The following is a 21,563-nucleotide window of genomic DNA, read 5'->3' on the forward strand; positions in this document are numbered from 1 at the left end:
GGAGCACGGACAGATGTCTCTATCCCCTGTCAAAAGAGACAGAAGAAAACAATATGACATTCTTTTTTAAATGGCCTTTCTTGCTTCTTGCCCAGCTCATAATGTTCCTTCCCTCACTGCGCGAGATAGGAATATGCCAGGAAAAATAATACAATTTACAAAATGATGTTTATATCCCAGGTGAAATACTGGGTATGTGGTGCCCTTTAGTTGGTCTGCCATCAATGAAATGTTTTCTACACACCTTGAACAGAAAATAATAATACAATAGGTAAATACAGTAAGTGAACCCAACAATAAACAATTAATGTGCCTGTGACAGCATTAAAAAAACTCTTAAATAGCATTATTATGTGAATTAGAATCATATTTTGAGAGATAATGAGAAATGAGTCATTTAATCTGTCGTTTAGCCCTGCCTGTCATTATAGCGCTTTAGCGTCCCCAGCTGGAGGATGAGGTCGGCAGGGTCACAATTTCATCTGATTTAGAATTCAGCCCATTGAGGGGGAAGGTTCAGAATGATGAAAATGCGACAAAGATAGCAGCAAAATGTAATGATTGTTTAAATCTCTCTACTCCAATATTTTTACAGGATATTCTTCTTATCTGAGTATTTTTCCCCAATTGTTAAATAAATGTTATGGTCATGACAAATAATAGTCTGGTGCTAAATTGAATACGAAATATTAAAAATGCATTTATTCAGTACAACAGGACAAAATGACTGCATAATGGTCAAAACTGTCGACTTCTTGCACCTCGCGAATGGTATTTTATGCCACCGGAGTTAGTCCGGCTTTTATCATTTCCCTGCCCCGGCTTCGGAGACGGAGGGTAGAGCGTAAACAAAACAGGAGGCGTGACAGCTAGCCGACATGCTAACCCGAACCGAACAGTGTTTCCAAGTCTTATTCTCGCCTTTCGAAAACACAAAATTCACACAAATCTACCCTGGATATGTACACATGGTGGCGGGGTTGATTATCTTCACCGATCGGCCAACCCCCCGGCGGCGAGCAAGTTACAGCTTGTCGTTTCCCTGCTGTGGGCAGGAGTGCTTGTTGCTGGGGAAGCAGCTGGAGAATGATCGCCGAGCGGCTGTTCCAATTTTTTTCGCCTTTTGAAAACGAAAAATGGCACAAAACTACCCCAACTCGTGTCAGCCTTCACTGATCGGCCAGCCTCCGGCGGCGATCAAGTTTCGGCTCGTCGTTCCCCTGCTGCGGGAAGGAGTGCGCATTGCCAGGGAAGAAGCGGGAGAATGACTGCCGGATAAACCGACCGATGTCGGAGGAGCGCGTGGCTGCCCGAACCCAACCCGAAAATAGTGGTGTATTGCCAGGCACACGAAGAAGGTAGAGGGGGCTGGAAGTCTGGACGATATGGAGAACCGCAAGAGGAGGGCTGTACGAGCATAAGCCGAGTAAAGCATGTTCTCGGCATGCACGCGAAGAGGACCGAGGGGGATGTGCGACAAGCCACCGGTCGTCAGCCAAGTGGCCTTCTCGGTGGACAAGGAGCACTGTCAGCCACAAAATGCAAGCCACCTCCTTATTAAAACGTGTGCCATGATCCCAGTATTTAACATAACACAAAACACGTAGTTATTTCACTTCCTCATAAGTCCAATGGTCCCACAGTTGTCGGAGTTGTTTTGGCCAATCTCCGCGGTGAACAGGAACTGTTTGAAACCCACAAAGGCTCACACGCCTCGCCAGGTGCAGCAACAAAAAACAGCAGCACATTTGGCTGGCGTGATGCGAAAAATAAACAAATTAATCCGCAAAATCTGCTGAATCTGCAGTCCATCTGCATGCTATAATGCAATGCTGTATTGTGAGATGCTCACCCCGGTGATGTCACATTCGCATTCTTCCTCAATCCAGGAAGACACTCATTTTCATGGGGCGGTGATTCAAAAAACTGAATATAAAAATCGATCTCTTCCACACACATCTGAGCGGTCCATTTCATTCAGGAGCATAAAATATTGCGTGAAATATGAAATAAACATACTTTTTGCTGTCATAGGCACTTTAGATGCCAATTCCCACTGGCCCAGATAAAAAAAATGATGAAAGATGAAAAATCTCTTTCTGTCAAGATATTTTTTCCCCATTCAAAGGCTTTCTAGGTAACCAGATAAGTTACCAGCAAGAGTGATAGCCCTACTACTGGATATGAAATGTGAATGGCTTCACCTTGCTGGTGTTAAACTGGTATTTTGGACGTCCGTGCAAATTGATCCATTCTTCACATTTTTTCCTCTGAGTTTTTGGCTTCGGGAAATGTATGAAGAAAACGTCCTTCATATGTCGTGATGTCTAGAGTCGTTTCTACAAGTTCCATAGCAGCTGTGTTTACATGTTCTTTTTTGAAAGATTACTGGAGAAAACAACCATAATAACATGGATTGTATGCGATGGCGTGTCCATGTTGACCCACTTCCGGGTTACGATGGCGACGTCACGGTCTAAAAATAGCATTCGTGCGGTATGCTATTGGCTTCATTTACTCACCTCTGATGGAGGCACACTAGATCTAACAACATAAAAGACAATCTATGATGAAAATTAACATTAGATTTAAACTCCAAAGATTTCCCAGATAGAAGATAGCCACTTGAAATAAATAATGAAATAAAATAATAATAATGATAATAATAATAATAATAAAGATAAATGAATACAATTCTGCTAAAAAAACAAACTAATTGCATAAACATGTCACACTGGGGGCCTTTTCTGAATGCTGCTAAGAAGGCATAAACTTTGCTTGGGTAAGAGTAGTGTTACTTAAAAATAAAATTACTCAAGTAGTCATCCAAAAAATGTAGTAGTAAGTAAAGGAATTCGGTGAAAAGAATTCTGAGTAACTACGTACCATGTCTTTTTTTCTTAATTGGTATATTTTTTTCTCAGGGTGTCATGTATGTGAACTGTTAGCATTATACCGTACTTAACCTATTACATGACATTTTTAGGCCAGAAAAATAAACAAGATTCCTACAAAAATGAAACCTCACCTTTCCAAAGGGCATGAGTGCCCTCGAGTGGGGAAAAAAACCTACCATCAAATTAAAACGATCATATCTCCAGTTTTCAAATACAAAATGGCACACAGGTTGGAATCTGCACTTTTGAGTAATGTTAAAGGCAGTGCATGTCAAGTACAAATGAAACCTCACCTTTCCAAAGGGCATGAGTGCCCTCGAGTGGGGAAAAAAACCTACCATCAAATTAAAACGATCATATCTCCAGTTTTCAAATAAAAAATGGCACACAGGTTGGAATCTGCACTTTTGAGTAATGTTAAAGGCAGTGCATGTCAAGTACAGTATTTTTTAAAAAAAATTTCAACGGTGCTTTAAAGACGCCACGTTATTGAACAGGCCGACGTGATGAAAGGACTTCCGACTTGCAAACTTGTGCGTGGTCACGTGACTGTATTGTTACATCTGATTGGTATAGTGCAGTCATGTGATTATTGTTGCGACATCTCATTGGTGAAACTGGTGGAACCACTGTGGGCGTCTCTGGCAAAAAAACAACAACTAATAAGTAGAATAAAGAGGAAAAATGTTGCCCAAAGTAGTGGTGTAAGAGAGCGTTTCTCCTTCACAAATCTACTCTAGTAAAAAGTATGGCATGGTGAAACTACTTTTAAAAGTACATTTTTCTCAAAGTTACTCATGTAAATGTAACACATTATTACCCACCTGACTTTCCTATATCGTATGTGTCTCACAGGCTGCAGGGGAGAAAATCCTAGTAGGCAATGTTCTGCAGATGCCCAGCTCTGATGTGCAGGACACAATGAAGCGCCTGGGCATCAACTCTGAAGATCGTTCACGACTCACTACTGCTCTCTCCTGTCTAAAGAGTCCTACGGAAACAGGTAAACTAAAGGTGCTTTCAGACCGGTCCTTTAGTTCGTTCTGATTCAGGGGCTAAATCGATACTGTTTGCATCGATTTAGAAATGTGTAGTGACCATAAAATACACGTATCCATATTCATAGATAGATTCATATGATTTTGTATCTTTGTAATCCCCAGCAAAGTCGATTTACAGCTCGGCCTTTTCCATTCCAAGATTTACATCAGTGGTGCTCATTATGTCGATAGCAACGCTAGTGTGGGTAGATTACTGCATTTAAAAAAAAAAGGTTTATGGGTTGGGGAGGTCAAAAAATGTACATACCGTTAGTAAATTATGTTGTATGTACACCATGCATCAACTTAGGTTGTAAGAATTCTCAATATATTTCTTAATATGGGTAGATTATTTTGACTTTCAATAGTAGTTCGCAACCAGTGGCGCAGGAGCTGGGGTGCTGCAGCACCCCATGGTGTTGAGGAGGAAAAAAAGCGTGTTGGTACATTCTTTTTTTCTTGTTAAAAATGAATAAATAAAACATATTGAAACAATAGCATGTTTAACTTTGGAGACGCATATATGTTGAAAAAGTTTTTTTTTTTTTTTTTTGTTAATAACATGGTGACCACCTGACACCTGGATTGCTACCGGGTCACATTGAATAAGGTGCTATTGAAACGGAAAGTTACCGTATTTTTCGGACTACAAGTCGCAGTTTTTTTTTTCGTAGTTTATCTGGGGGTGCGACCTATACTCTGGAGAGACTTATGTGTGAAATTATTAACACATTATTATATTATTTCACATGTTATTTCGGTGTTTTGGAGTGACACTGATGGTTTGGTAAACTTGTTAGCCTGTTCTTTATGCTTTCATTATCTGAATAACTCTTAATAGCTGTGTTATGTTGACATACCAGCCACATTCGCATTTCGTTGTTCATCCATCATGTAACATTATCATACTGTACACTTTACTTATTCGGCTTGTTAATTGATCTCTATTGTATTTTTATTTTAAATTATGACATATCTTTTCAATGTGTTGGATTTTATCAAGTAAATGTCCCCCAAAAATGCAACTTATACTCCGGTGTGACTGATATGTTTTTTTTTTTACTTTTCGCTGGGCATTTTACGGCTGGTGCGACTTATAGTCAGGTGCGACATATAGTCCGAAAAATACGGTACCTGTTAGCATGGTGCAAAAATGAATTTGAGATTTTTTTCTTGACAAAAACTGAAATTTTCTAAAACGCAATTCGATGTCGAAAATGAAGATGATTATGATGATAGTTCTATAATAGTGCGCAGTTAGGAAAAATTTGCTGCAGATTTAGACCGTGGAGATGATTCTGGTGAATCACTAGCCCAAGCGGAAGATATTACTGCATCCCCAGCTAAAATGGACCTTAAGCCACTGATGAAAAAGTTCTTTGACAACACACCAGAAAGGAAATCTACCTTAGCTAAAATACAGTGGTATGAAAAAGTATGTGAACTTTTGGAATTTCTTCGATTTCTGCATAAAATCATCATCAAATGTGATCTGAGCTTTGTCAAAATCACAAAGATGAAAAAACTGTCTGCTTTAACTAAAACCATCCAAACATTTATAGGTTTTCATACTTTAATGAGGATAGCATGCAAACAATGACAGAAGGCAAAAAATAAGTAAGTGAACCCTCTGCCGAAAGAGACTTAAAGAGCAATTGAAACCAATTTTTATCAAACAATTTCAGTCAGGTGTGTGTTGAATCACTGATGAGTGGTTTAACGCTGCCCTACCCGCTATAAAAAATACACCTGGTAATAATTGTTTTAATGAGAAGCATTGTCTGATGTGGATCATGGCTCGGTCAAAAGAGCTGTCTGAAGTCCTGCGATCAAGGATTGTTGATTTGTATAAATCTGGGAAAGGATAAAAAACAATCTCTAAAAGTCTGGATGTTCATCAATCGAGTCAGAGAAGTTGTTTACAAATGGAAAGAGTTTGGCAGTGTTGCTTCTCTCCAGAGGAGTGGCTGTCCACCAAAGATGACACCAAGAGTTCAGCGCAGAATACTCAGAGAGGTAAAAAATAACCCTAGAGTGTCTGCTAAAGACTTACAGCAATCACTGGCACAGTCCAATATCTCTGTGCACACATCAACTATATGTAAAACTATGGCCAAGAATGGTGTTCACGGGAGGACTCTAGAGAGGAAGCCACTGCTGTCTAAAAAAACATTGTTGCTCGTTTAATGTTCGCAAAAAGGCACTTGGACACTTCACAGACGTTTCAGCAAAATATTTTGTGGACAGATGAAACCAAAGTTGAATTTTTTGGGAGTAACACACAATCATCATGTATGGAGGAAAAATGGGAACAGCTTACCAACCAACCTTATCCCCACCGTGAAGCATGGTGGAGGGAGCAAGATGATTTGGGGCTGTTTGGCTGCCTCAGGGCCTGGACAACTTGCCATCATTGACTGAATCCAAAGGTTTATCAGGATGTTTTGCAGGAAAACCTGAGGCTGTCTGTCAGACAGTTATAGCTAAAAAGAGGATAGATGCTGCAACAAGACAATGATCCAAAACACAGAAGTAAATCCATTATAGAATAGTTTCAGAAGAACAAAATACGTGTTCTGGAGTGGCCAAGTCAAAGTCCAGACTTCAACTCCATTGAGATGCTGTGGCATGACCTAAGGACGGCGATTCATGCCAGACACCCCAGGAATCTGACTGAACTACAGCAGTTTCGTTGAGAAGAATGGGCCAAGATTAGTTCTGACTGATGTGCCAGACTCATCTGCAGCTACACGAAGCGTCTGGTTGAAGTTATTGCTGCGTAAGGGGGGGGCCACAAAATATTAAATGTCATGGTTCACTGACTTATTTTTCCTCCTTCTGTCATTGTTTGCATACTATCCTCATTAAAATATGAAAACCTATGAATTTATGAGTGGTTTTAGTTAAAGCAGACACTGGTTTTTCATCTGTGTAACTTTGACAAAGATCAGGTCACATTTGATGGTGATTTTATGCAGAAATTTGAAAAATTCCAAAAGGATCAGATACTTTTCCTACCACTGTATGTTGTCAAAACGGCTGCTGCAGCACGTTTGGGTGCTCAAATATATAAAGTCAGATAGTGAACCCCATCCATCAACTGTAAAAAAAAGAACTGGACAAACCGTTGGTGTCGTCACCGATCGATTGTAAAGAACAACTGGGCATGCGTCAGGACAGCCGCCATGTTTTCCTCTGGGAAGCCTATATTTGGATTATTTGGGAGTTACGCGTTCTCTATTTAAGTCTGTGGGCAGGAATCCAAATGCGCATGTCTGAGACATCTTGGAAATGCAAATGCATAATTTAGGCACATTATTTCCATTGCCATCCTGTCTTTTATCTGACGATTTGATTAGGTGAAGCTGTGAGAAATAATCTCCAACATCAGCGCGCTGCCAGCCAACCTGCCGTGACTAAGCCCACAGTTGGCCATGGCCGTTCCATCTCCATATCCGTGGTTCCGTGCTCAGGTGAAAGCCCACCTTACATCCCTCCTGAGGAAATGTCTCCCGCCTTCTCGGAGCCCAACACTCCCTCTAGAATCCGTGCTTCTAAGTTACAAACAGCCAAAACGGCCCATACGCTTCCATCGCCTTCCCGCAAACTGCTGCAGCTCCTGCCGATGTCAAGAAGCAAGAGTCATGACTCTCAACCTGTCAACCACACTGAGGAGCCAGCAAACCACAAGTGAGTTGAAGTGTTGCACATATTACAGTCAGGAATGTGAATCTCCAATTTTATGACCATACAACACCATGTACATTCTTGGACAATATTATGATATTTGGGTCATTTTTTTATAAGGTGCCATTTGAACCTAACACAGGGGGGACAATTTGTGCTAAAGCAGTGCTTCTCAATTATTTTCTGTTACGCCCCCCCGTTTCGTGCCCCTCCCCCCCAACTCCCTGCCGCCACTATAAATAGTATTATTTATATATAAAATATTATCATTATAAATACAACTCCGCATTGTGTCCTTTTTAATATGAAAGAAAAAAATTAAGATACATCAAGGAAAATAAGTATTCGAACACCATGCTATTTTGTAGGGCTGTAGCTATCGATTATTTTAGTAGTCGATTAATCGATGAACTAGTTAGTTCTAGTCATCGAGCAATCAGATAAGGAACATAAAACAAAATACCTGAGCTGAGCCTCAAACGGTATAAAAAAAATTTTTTTTAAAAAAAGAGGATGTATGTACAACAAAAGAACAATTGGCTGACTTACATAGCAAAAGTCTGCTGGCTTAAACGTTATCAAAAACTTTTTTTTTTTTTTTTTTTTTTTTTACAACGCTTTTAACAAATGGTTTAGGCAAGGCAAGGCAAATTTATTTATATAGCACAATTCAACACAAGGCAATTCAAAGTTCTTTACATCACATGAAGGTCATAAAAATCACATTTAAATCAACACAACGTAAAAACCAAGACAAAAGATCGCATTTAATTACAGAATAAAAATAAATAAATAAAAATAAAACAAAAATAAAAATAAAACAAAAACTACTACTACTAATAATAATTGAAATCCGCAGTGGACATAAGCACAAGGGGAATAGAAAGCAGGTAGATTGAAAGATATAGACAGTTATGGATATGCAGTGCTAAACAAAAGCATTTTTAGCCCTGATTTAAAAGAGCTAACAGTTTGAGCATACTTCAGACGTTCGGGTAACTTGTTCCAGAGGTGAGGAGCATAATAACTAAATGCTGCCTCACCCTGCTTGGTTCTTGTTCTTGGAACATGCAGAAGACCGGTTCCAGACGACCTTAGGGTCTAGATGTCTCATAGGAATCTAACAGGTCAAGCATGTATTTTGGTCCAAGGCCATTAAGTGTTTTGTAGACGAGCAGTAGTATTTTATAGTCTATCCTTTGACTCACTGGAAGCCAGTGTAGCGATTTCAAAACCAGTGTAATGTGGTCCAGCTTCCTTGTATTTGTGAGGACTCTGGCTGCAGCATTCTGTACTAGCTGCAGCTTCCTGACTGATTTTTTATCAAGACCTGTAAATATACCATTGCAATAGTCCAATCTGCTGAAAATGAATGCATGCATAAGTTTTTCCATGTCTTGTTGAGTCAGAAGCCCCTTAATTCTGGTTATATTTTTTAGGTGGTAATAAGCGGATATAGTGACGGACTTTAGATGGCTATCAAATTTTAGTTCTGAGTCAATAATTACGCCAAGGTTTCTGACTTGATTTGTAGCTGTAAGTGACATTGTGCTAAGTTGGCTGCTTATCTTTGACCTTTCCTTTTTTGGCCCAAAAATGATCACCTCTGTCTTCTCCACATTTAACTGGAGAAAATTCTGGCATATCCTTTCATTGATTTGATGAATGCATTTACTCAGGGAGACTAAGGGACTATAATCATGTGGGGACACAGAAATGTACAGTTGTGTGTCATCTGAATAGGCGTGATAGGAGATGTCATACTGTTCCATTATCTGAGCTAACGGAAGCATATAGATGTTAAATAAGAGTGGTCCAAGAATTGACCCTTGAGGGACTCCACACGTGAATTTGGTTCGTTCTGACTGATGGTTTCCGATTGACACAAAGAAATCCCTATCATGTAAATAGGATGTGAACCACTGAAGAATAGTGTCAGTAAGCCCTACCCACTGTTCCAATCTGCTGAGTAGTATGTTGTGATCAACCGTGTCAAATGCGGCGCTGAGATCCAATAGTAGCAGAACAGATGATTTGCCTGCATCGGTATTCCGACGAATATCATTTAGGACTTTGATAAGCATGGTCTCGGTGCTGTGTTGTGGCCGAAATCCAGACTGAAATGAGTTAAAAAGATTGTTTTGCATCATAAAAGTTTGGATCTGTTCGAACACAACCCTTTTGATAATTTTCCCCAGGAATGTCAGATTTGATATTGGCCTGTGATTACTAATGGTTGAGGCATCCAGATTAGGTTTTTTTAGGAGAGGTTTTATTACTGCAGTTTTTAAAGTCTGAGGAAACTCTCCTGTTTGGAGAGAAGTATTTATAATCTGAAGTATGTCTGGGGCTATGCAATGAAAAACAGTTTTGAAAAAGTTTGAAGGAAGGATGTCAAGGCAGCATGATGTGGGCTTTAATTTTGACACAATTTCTGTTAAAGTGGCATAGTTCAAGAGGCTAAACTGTCTAAGATTGATGTGTGGGACATTTTGGGAGGCATTTAGTGTAACATTTGTTAATCGGGAGTTGCACACAGTCTGTCTAATCTTTAGGCACATATTCCCACAAAAAATGGCTAAATATACCTAGAAACTACTTCACGAATGCATTAAAAAAACATTAGCCCAAACCAAAAATTAGCTTATGTTGGTCTTAACAGGTAGCAGCTGGATTCAGCCACCTGAAATGAGGCAGACTAAAGGGCAGTGTATCCACCCAAATCAATAAAAGTATACGAACACTTTCAAAACAAACCATTCCATCGCCGCTTTAATCAAATGAATACTGGAAGCAGCAAAATTTAATTCTAATCTTTTTTTCTAATAGAATACTCGAGTTAATCGATTCATCGTTGCAGCACAACTATTTTGCAAGTTCTCATTCTTAGAAGTCATGGAGGGGTCTGAAATTTTCACCGTAGGTGCATGTCCACTGTGAGAGAGATAATCTAAAAAGAAAAGTCCAGAAATCAAGATGTATGATTTTTTTTAAAGGATTTATTTGTGTGATACAGTTGCAAATAAGTATTTGAACACCTGAGAAAAGCAATGTTAATATTTGATGCAGTAGCCTTTGTTTGTAGTTACAGAGCATAAACGTTTCCTTTAGTTTCTCACCAGGTTTGCACACACTGCAGGAGGGATCAAGGCCCACCCATCAGTCAGGTTTCTGGGCTGTCGCTGAGAAACACAGAGTTTGAGCTCCCTCCAAAGGTTTTCCATTGGGTTTACGTCTGGAGACTGGCTAGGCCAGGGGTTGGCACCCCAAAATGTTGAAAGAGCCATATTAAGCCAAATTAACAAAAAACAAATATGTCTCGAGCCGCAAAAATGTAAAAGCCCTATATATGCATTATAATGAAGGGAACACATGTTGTATGTATCTATATTAGACTACTATCAAAATGACTAAGTTGGCTATAAATATATATATATATATCGACCTCAAACAAATGCATGTGATTCAGGATATTACAGTGGATGTGTACTTTTAGGCGCACTAACAGGTCTTTCAGGGTCAGAATTCTAGCTGATGGACAGGTGTTCAAATATTTATTTGCAGCTGTATCACACAAATAAACTCTTAAAAAATCATGCATTGTCATTTCTGGATTTTTCTTTTTAGATTAGCTCTCTCACAGTGGACTTGCACCTACGATGAAAATTTCTGACCCCTCTGTGATTTCTGAGTGGGAGAACATGCAAAATAGTAGGGTGTTCAAATACCGTAACTTTTGCACTATAAGCCAGCACCCACTTGTACTACAAAAATATTAACCGGTAATCCTTTATTTGATAGTGGCATCATACAACTGTCATAAGACCAAATGAACCACCATGAAGTTTTAAACCAATTGGCTGCAAAGCTTCATTGCTTCAGGGAGCGTCATTTGGCCATCACTGCTCCCTTGGGGGAGACAGTCAACCTCTGCTGCCACCTGCTGTCAACACTGTTGTTGTCCAACATGTCTCCTAGCATGCATTGCAGCGCTACTGATGTAAATAACAATCAAAATTCAAATTCTATGCTAAATATTTCTTCAGTTACTGTGCCAGATGTTTCATAAACTACTTGTTATGGTATTTTGTAACACTTTATTTGACAGTGGTGCCATAAGACTGTCATTAGACAATCATAATTATGACATGACACTGTCATGAGCATTAATGAATGCTTATAACACATGTCATGTAATGTTATCCGGCAAATTATCTACCTTTTGAATGGATGTAAAAGATCCAAGCTGGACACAAATGGAGTTTGTGACATTATTTGCCAGATGACACTTAATTACATCCGTCATAAGCATTCAGTACTGCCCATGATAGTGTCATGTCATAGTTATGATGGTCTTATGACAGTCTTATGACACCGCTGTCAAATAAAGTGTTCCTTATTAAACCAAATAAATCAGCAAATAAGCCGCACTGGACTATAAACCGCAGCATTCAAAATGAAAGAAAAAAGTAGCAGCTTATAGTCCGTAAATTACGGTACTTATTTTCTTCACTCTAGATCAACTTACAATAAAGTATAACTCTATCAACATTGTTTTGTTTGTTACAGAAAAGACTTAACGTGCATAAATCTGCCAGAATTAAAAAAAATAAAATAAAAAAATAAGTCACACTGTAAAAATACAATCAAGGTACATTTTTTTGACCATTTGATAATGAAAAATGAGGTTCAGTAAAGTCAATAAATAATAATAAATTTAAATTGATTAGCAACATTAACTCATGAGGACAATATAGCAAAGAATTTGACCGAAAAAAACAAAAATTAAAAAAACAAAAACAACAGTATCATTGGACAGAGGGACAGTTTTTATTTTTGCTGCAGGCAGTATCCCCTCCTTTGCTATGGTGTGGGGTTAATTTGCACTGAGCAACTTGGTATGTCACCTCATATGATGCTAATAGTGTAAACTGGTTTACTGATGTAACACTGACAAAGCGGTACAATTGTTGGCAATATTCGGCACGTTTTCGCTGAAAAAAATCAAGCGACGTGTCAATGTGATTGGGGTCTGATGTCTTTGAATGACTTCTTAATTGATCTGGCTTCCTGCTCTCCACTGCAAACATTTTTGACACTGTGACACTTGTATTAAATGTCAAAGCCAAAAGCTAAACACTACATACACTGCTGTCCAAAAGTATTTTATCCCCTGCAATTCTGTCTGATAATGCTCAATCTCTCCCAGAGAAGGTTTGCAATGACAAATGCTTTGGTAGTAATATCTTCATTTATTTTGCTTGCAATGAAAAAACACAGACGAGAATGGGAAAAAAAAAAAAAAAATCAATATCATTTTACTCAAACTCCAGAAATGGACCGGACAAAAGTATTGGCACCCTTTGAAAAATCATGGGATGCTTCTCTAATTTGTGTAATTAACAGCGCCTATTACTTACCTGTGGCACATAACAGGTGGTGGAAATAACTAAATCACACTTGCAGCCAGTTAAAATGGATTAAAATGACTCAACCTCTGTCCTGTGTCCTTGTGGGTACCACATTGAGCATGGAGAAAAGAAAAAAGACCAAAGAACTGTCTGTGGGCTTAAGAAGCAAAATTGTGAGGAAGCATGGGCAATCTCAAGGCTACAAGTCCATCTCCAAAGACCTGAATGTTCCTGTGTCCACAGTGCGCAGTGTCATCAATAAGTGTAAAGTCCATGGCACTGTGGCTAACCTCCCAAGATTTGGACGGAAAAGAAAAATTCACGAGAGATTTTAACGAAAGATTGTGCGGATGGTTGATAAAGAAACCCGACTAACATCCAAACAAGTTCAAGCTGTCTTGCGGTCCGAGGGTACAACAGTGTCGACCTGTACTATCTGTCGGTTTCTGAATGAAAAGGGACTCTATGGTAAGATACCCAGGAAGACCCCACTTCTGACCTGGAGACATAAAAAAGCCAGGCTGGAGTTTGCCAAAACTTACCTCAGAAAGCCAAAAACGTATTGGAAAAATGTTCTCTGGTCAGATGAGACAAAAGTAGAGCTTTTTGGGTAAAAGCATCAACATAGAGTTCACAGGGGTAAAAAATGAGGCCTTCAAAGAAAAAAACACGGTCCCTACAGTCAAACATGGCGGAGGTTCCCTGATGTTTTGGGGTTGCTTCGCTCCCTCTGGCACTGGACTGCTTGACGGTGTGCATGGCATTGTGAAGGCTGAAGACTACCAACAAATTTTGCAGCATAATGTAGGGCCCAGTGTGAGAAAGCTGGGTCTCCCTCAGAGGTCATGGGTCTTCCAGCAGGACAATGACCCAAAACACACTTCAAAAAGCACTGGAAAATGGTTTGAGAGAAAGCATTGGAGACTTCTGAAGTGCCCAGCAATGAGTCCAGACCTGAATCCCATAGAACACCTGTGGAGAGATCTGAAACTGGCAGTTTGGAGAAGGCACCCTTCAAATCTCAGAGACCTGGAGCAGTTAGCAACAGAAGAACGGTCTAAAATTTCAGCAGAGCATTGTAAGGAACTCATTGATGGATATTGGAAGTAGTTGTTCGCAGTTATTTTGTCTAAAGATTGTGCTGCCAAGTATTAGGCTGAGGGAGCCAATACTTTTGTCCGGCCCATTTTTTAGAGTTTTGTGTAAAATGATCATGATTTTCTTCATTCTCTATTGTGTTTTTTCATTGCAAGCAAAATTAATGAAGATATTACTACCAAAGCATTTGTAATTGCAATCATTTTCTGAGAGAAATTGAGCATTATCCGACAGAATTGCAGGGGTGCCAATACTTCATCAATCAACAATTATTTCAGGACATTTTTCAACTAATATTAGTTAATTTATAGACTGAATTTGAATGAAACAAACTTGAGGATATTTCAAAATTTCATAACAAACTTTTACCAGAAGTAAATTAAATTTAAAAATAAAAATAAGGAGCCTGTACCCTTGAATTTGTAATAGACAGCAATTGATATTTCAAAATTTCATAACAATAAATACAAGAAAATAAGTTGAATGAGTATTTGTTTGTTCATTCAGGGCTGCAGGTCATGATGTGACTCACAGTCACGCATTCAGACCACAATTCATTTTGAAAATAATTAATGAGCCACTGTCTGTTCGTAACACCTTCATCTTTGAGATTCTCAACAAAACTTTGTTTTGTACTAGCTGTATTAAAGGTCTGTACATGAATATTGAACACAAACACAATAGAAAGTCTTTAATAAATGTTCTCACAGCCTGGGATTTTGTCTTTTACAAAGAAAATGAGATTTTTGTTTTCATCAGAAACAACAGCCCTTTTGACAGACTGCACTGTTTTTGTAGGACCAATAAGAAGAACAAGACTCTGGCTGCTATTCAGCTCAACGGAAACAGTTTTGAGGATTTGAACCTTCGTTCACCCTTGCTGTCCGCTGTCCCTGCATCAGCCCCATATACAATAACTGCTGCCCCGACTTTCCTGGACAGTGAGTGCCACAGTTGTGACATCAGGCATCTCTCGTTGTAACGTTAACTCACACAGTGCATGCTGGTGTATTTCACAGACATCGCTTTGCAAAAGAATTCACCGCAGACAGTGAGGCGGGATATTGGCTTGGCTGTTACGCACAGGTCAGTACTTGCCACAAGAGGAGGTGTGGCAAGGAAGTTTTGTGTACAACATTATCTTTAGTCAGTTGATCAAATAATATTTTTGGAGATATTTTAGCTTGTTCCCTGACAACTTTAGTGGGCAAAACCATCTGTTCTCACTGTAATTTATTACTTCTTGTTCATGTGTCTGGACTGCTTCGCTGTACAAATATGTAGCACAATGCATGCGACACAATAAGAATATGATTTGTTTATTATTATAGCAATTTTTTCTTCCCCTTTTCAGTTTGACCTTTATACACCTACTGCATGCTTCTTCAACTTTAGTCAGAATGCCTACATTTAGGACAGACAGCTGCGATGAATGGATGTATATTTTTAGTGAAAGGAGCAATATGTAAGATATGCACTTCAATTATTCATTAAATGGCCCTAATGTTTCAATAGACCATGGGTGTAGGTTTGCATAGGGACAGTAGTAAGGATGCAACAATACTCGGTTTTATATTGAACCATTTGATACGCCCTCTTTGATTCAATATGCAAAACATTTGATCCAAATGAAAAGCTCCTAAAATGTATTTTCTGAATTTATTTTTGTCGTCTCTCTCGCTAAAATGTCCGGCGCAGCTTTCCCTTAAAAAACAAACTCTGCCGCTAGCAACCCCCCTCCTCCACTCCTCTCCCAAACTGCATGAGGGGTGGGAGCTGTGGCGCACGAGGATCATTGCTCGCGAGGTATGACAGAAACTTAAGGAGGCGGCGTGGCGGCTTCAGTATCGTACAGATCCGTAGTTTGGCAGCATTTTGGGTGAGCTAATATGCTATCCCCACTCGTACATATTAAATAAAGACTGACTTTACGGATACGTAAATATATATTGTTGCCGACTTGGCTGCTACGAATAACTTCGCTTTGACAACAGATAGGTTAAGAGCAGTGTTGTTAATCTTACTGAAAAAAAGTAATTAATTATAGTTAGAAATTACTTCTCCCAAAAAGTAATTGCGTTAGTAACTCAATTACCTGAATGTAAGAGTAATTAGTTACTTGGCAAAGTAATTGGTGATAATTACTTCTTTTTTTTTCCCTCCAAAAAAAAAAAAAGAAAACGAAAAAAAAAAAAAAAACATTGGCCACACTATGTGAAGTTTTTTGTGAAGGTTTTTGGTACAATTGGCCCGAGCCCAATTCTTTACCCTAATTTACCCTTTACCCTGAATCAACTGTTAAAAGTTGTTAAAATTGCTCCCATTATTGCATTAGTTCCTTCTCTCTACTTTCGACATATGAAAGTTTTAAAACTGTTTCATCATTTAAAGATAGATTCAAGTCAAGATTTTGCCGATTTAGAAGTATTTTAGATAAAAAGTTACTTAGGTTCGCTAGGAAGGTTCTCTAAAACAGAGCCGTCTTAAAAAGTTAAGATGGCGGCTGTCTCCTAACACATTTAGTGCCATGTCTGTCATTTTGCATCTAGCTATATCTATATACAGTACAAGTGATATCTACCATGTCTACCATATCTAACATAACATGCGGGCGTAGTTTGTAGGCTATCGGCTACAACATGTATTATTGGAGCTACCTAGCATCGCGTTTGCTCCTCGTCACAACTTTCTTGTCTCCTCCTCACTCCTGCTCTGCTCTGTCGTCTCGGTGAGTCCGTCTCCCTCAGACTTTTCGACCAATATAGTAACGCATAGTAACGCATGCCTTTCCGTCCTCAGTAACGGTAACGGCGTTGCCAAGATGAGAAAAGTAATTAATTACATTACCCACTACTGAAAAAAATAACGCCGTTAGTAACGCCGTTATATTGTAATTTGTAACGCCGTTATTAACAACACTGGTTAAGAGTGTGGGTCACAGAGAGCCAACTCACGGTTACATGATGAACAATGAGTGGCAAATTAAGAGCGCTGTACTTCAAACTCGTCGTGTTCATGAAAGTCGATTGTCAAATGCTGGTGTGCAGTAATGAGCAGACGTGACGTCTGTGGCGTTTGTTAACTTTTTTTTAATGCCCGACAACACTCGTGCGCACACACTAGGTATCGTCAAATAGCAACCTAGATGTGCTGCGTTAGATCCCCTAAGTCCCGTGCCATCGGCTGCATTAGCCCCGAGTGATCATGGGACGCGTAGTCAATATACTACATCGATGAATTAAAAACCGCCATGACTGAATGGAAGTTAAGCAGGCCAAATCAATTCATACCAGTGACTATAGATAATACTGCAAATATTGTTAATTCAGTACGTAACACAGATGGACTTGGACCACAAATAGGATGTTTTTCTCATGTGGTAAAGATACATGCTAAGAGAGTAGTAACAATCAACAGTGTGGCCGCCTCACTTTACAAACAGTAAAATTGTTGTCAGCACTTTTATACAAAATTTCTTCAGATCAGTAAGAAGTAAGCACATAAATATTATGCACTATAATGATTGTTTATATGATGGCATTGTTATTTTTGCTTGTTAGCAAAATTTTTAAAAAAAACAAACAAACAGAAAAAAAAGAATAACATTTGTATTTTTTGTTTCAGAGAATTAAATGTATTGAATCGAATCGAAACTCGTGACTCTCATATCAAAAATCGTACCAAACCCTAACTTAACTGTATCGTTGCATCCCTAGACAGTAAGGACATAATACTACCAACCTATCAGGATGCTTAAATTGTCCCGACCAACTTTTAAGCAACCTTATTTTCATTATATAATGAGTTCAGTTATATACATACTTTAGATTGTCTTCCCATATGTTGTAAAGTTAGAATTGACCATACCATTATTAAGTGAATTATTTTCATGATGTTCAGACTTGCATTTACCCCCTTGCACTTACTGAATGTGCCACGTGTTATTGGCTGATGACTCGTATTTATTTAAAATGTATTGATATATATTCTACATTATTTTATTTAAAAATATTTTTCCTTGCAGCCTATCCAGACATGTTTTCAGATAATCATATACATTAATCATAATCGAAGTAAAAACATTTCATTTTTTTGTTGAGTTTGGCTGTGCTTGTGGACAAAAGTGGTAGTGTTTTACATGAAGGAAGGCTCCATCATAGACATCATAATGTATTGATGGGACGCTGGGCGCAGGGCCGATAAATAAGGGGCCGGCATTTTTGGCGACGCCGTCAAAGCTGACTGAGTGGAATCAAAGACCAAGAGCTTTTTTTCGTTAAAAATTTTTGTGAATAAATGCTTAAATCCCTGAATTCTCTATAAATAAAAAAAACAGTCTCGATTCTAGGTTAAAAGCAAAAAAACCAAACAAAAACAAAAAACATGCAGTTAGCATTTATTTTACTTAAATATGTCAAAGTACAATGCTAGTATGTTAGTTAATGTAGCTAGCGGCCGCCATACGTAAACAGAGCTTTTCCGGTGAAAATTCTTGTGAATAAATGCTTCAATTCCTGAATTCTTTATAGATATGGACTTAAAACAGTCTCGAGTCTTGGTTAAAAGCTATAAAAAAAAAAAAAAAGTGCAGTTAGCATATATGTTACTTAAATATGTCAAAGTACAATGCTAGTCTGTTCGTAAATGTAGCTAGCGGCCGCCTGATGTAAACAATTCATTATAGATATGGATGAAAAAGCGTCTCGATTCTTGGTTAAAAGCAAAAAAAAACGTGTAGTTCGCAATTATTTTACGAGAATATGATGAAGTACAATGCTAGTCTATTAGTGAATGTAGCTCGCGGCCGCCTGATGTAAACAATTCATTATAGATATGGATGAAAAAGCGTCTCGATTCTTGGTTAAAAGCAAAAAAAACGTGTAGTTCGCAATTATTTTACGAGAATATGATGAAGTACAATGCTAGTCTATTAGTGAATGTAGCTCGCGGCCGCCTTATGTAAACAGCTTTTCCGGTTAAAATTCTTGTGAATAAATGCGTAAGTCCCTGAATTCTTTATAGATATGGGCATAAAACAGTCTCGATTCTTGGATAAAAGCGGAAAAAAACAAAACAAAACGTGCAGTTAGCGTTTATTTTACGTAAATATGTCAAAGTACAATGCTAGTCTGTTAGTGAATGTAGCTAGCGGCTGCCTGATGTAAACTGAGCTTTTCCGGTGAAAATTCTTGTGACTAAATGCTTAAATCCCCGAATTCTTTATAGATACGGATGTAAAACAGTCTCGATTCTTGGTTACAAGCAACAACAAAAAAAATTATGCAGTTAGCATTTATTTGACGTAAATATTGCAAACTATGATGCCAATGCCATAGCAGCTAATTTCTCCCAATGATTTTTTTCACAACGTTTTAAAATGCATGCATAGTACGAAAAATATAATAATTACCTTGAATCCTCGAACAAATCACTCCTGAGACAATCCTTCATGTTTGTATGCGGCACAGCTTTTATACTTTTTCAACAGAAATCCGGTGTTAGCTCACTGAGTATGTGTGTTTGTGAATAGCTCCTCTTGATGTGGGCGGCCCCTTACTTGAATGCGAGGCACAGTGCATGACCGATCTGACCCGTCAATGCATTATAAAGTCTATGCGTGTATGTTAATATTGTTAAAATTATGTTCAAAAATTGCAATTTAAATTTGTTGATAAAATCCAGACATTTATTCTGTAAGATTTCAAAATGTTTCTTTAGTAGTTTTTGAAAACAAAGGTTTGAATGAGTATCACCTGAACCAGTACACATGAAAGTTAGTATAAAGACTTTGTTCCGCGCCGCCACTTCTCTCTCTTCTTCAGAAATTACGGAGCAAGTTACAAGTAGACACATATATCATACAACATAATATAGGTATGACACAACACACAGGTCATGTGCAGGGATTTTTTTGTACAAAAAAAAAAGGAGAACTACCAGTCATGGCTGGAGGAAGGTGGAGGGGAATCAATGATAATACGAAAAAGGCGGTGGCGGACTGGAGGGGGGGAGGTTGTGTGTGAGTGTGTCTTTGCACAAGTGTATCAGTATTTGTACGTGTCTGTTGACAAAAAAAGAGTTGCAGGGTCCTGTGACCGGCCTTGGGTAGAGTTCAAGGGCAAGAGATAGGGCCATCTGCGCGGCTCTCTCCATGAGAAGGGAGGGGCGGGGTAAGGGTGTTCGGGAAAGGTAAAGGAAAATTATAATCGAATTAAGTCGAATAAGAATTTAATATGTCCAAATTCGGTTGGTCTTCAGTCAAATTCGCGCTCCGCATGGCGTAGGTGTGACTTCAGTTCCCTTAAGTCATTGCCAATAGTCACAGTCTGCCTTGACAGTTCAGTCACCTGCCCCGACAGCTGCCCCTGGCGCAAGGTAGCATCCACTTTTCTCCATCCTTCCTCAGACCAAACCGTGAGTCCATGGAGCCAGTTCTCGATCCGAGCCTCGACGCGGTCTTCCAATGCCTTGAATCGCACCGTTTGATCCGTGGTCAATTTGTTGATTTCCTTGAAAGCTGCCGTCTTGGAAACTTTCCGGTTGAGCAGGGCACCTCCTAAGCCAAGCAGAAGGAGCCCTACAACCGTCACGCCAAACAGACAAACATCCTCGATATCTTCCACAGATAGGACAGTAAGACATGCTGGCTTCCAATGATTCCATAAATCTCTCACATATCCAGCGGCGAAGGTCTTGTCTGGGCAAGACGGCTCTCCTGGTGCACCGTGTTTTGTTGCAAACATCTTGTCAATTGCGCTTAGAGATCAACTACCGTAATTTCTGGACTATTGGGCGCCCCTGATTACAAGCCTCACCCAGTACATTTTTAAAGGAAAAACCATTTTGTACATACATAAGCCTCTCCTGCCTATAAGCCGCGTGTGCCCACTTAGTAACAAGAGACATTGACAAAGAAATACACAGTTTTCAAAATTTTAATAACACACCTTAACTTTTCGTTCCAAACAGCGCCGGCAAACACGGCAGTTATATAGCAGCAGCACGGAAGTTACATAGCATCAGCATGGCGGTGCAGCACTAATTGTGCTGGTTAATAAAAACATAAAAGTCTTTGTTAGCAATCTTCATCTTCCTCCTGTGCATTCAAACCATGAAAGTCTTCACCCTCAGTGTCGGATATGAAGACGCTCAGATGCACTTCGCCACGCACCTACTCAGTCTCTCCTTCGCTGTCGCCTTCAATGTCTCCCATAATGAGGCAAATTCACACCCAGCCTGTGCGGTCCGCCTCGTCACGCAGCAGACTGGCCCCTCGAAACCCCGTTGGTGATGGCGGACTCTTTCACAGCGCTTCACGCTGCCAGGCTCCCCCGGCAAACCTGTGCAAAAGCTGCTCTTCGCATGCGGCGAGTCTTGGCAAACGATCTCTCGCCGCTCGTCATCAAAGCTTCCCATACAACTCGGATGGC

At 39.3% G+C, this 21,563-nt stretch overlaps 1 protein-coding gene across 6 annotated transcripts in view; it reads left to right on the plus strand.

The window, feature by feature from the left end:
- LOC130917465 (kinase suppressor of Ras 1-like) overlaps nt 1-21,563 on the plus strand; it is a 76,715-nt gene that overhangs the window by 24,751 nt on the left and 30,401 nt on the right. For all 6 annotated transcript variants that reach the window (XM_057838907.1, XM_057838908.1, XM_057838906.1 and 3 more), the window contains 4 exons: nt 3,753-3,900; nt 7,297-7,627; nt 14,932-15,074; nt 15,153-15,219. In XM_057838907.1, the coding sequence (XP_057694890.1) occupies nt 3,792-3,900; nt 7,297-7,627; nt 14,932-15,074; nt 15,153-15,219 (650 nt within the window). In that variant the 5' untranslated portion in view covers nt 3,753-3,791. The remainder of the gene's footprint in view (nt 1-3,752; nt 3,901-7,296; nt 7,628-14,931; nt 15,075-15,152; nt 15,220-21,563) is intronic.

Source organism: Corythoichthys intestinalis, chromosome 6 (assembly GCF_030265065.1).
Source record: "Corythoichthys intestinalis isolate RoL2023-P3 chromosome 6, ASM3026506v1, whole genome shotgun sequence".
In the NCBI taxonomy this organism is placed as follows: Eukaryota; Metazoa; Chordata; class Actinopteri; order Syngnathiformes; family Syngnathidae; genus Corythoichthys; species Corythoichthys intestinalis.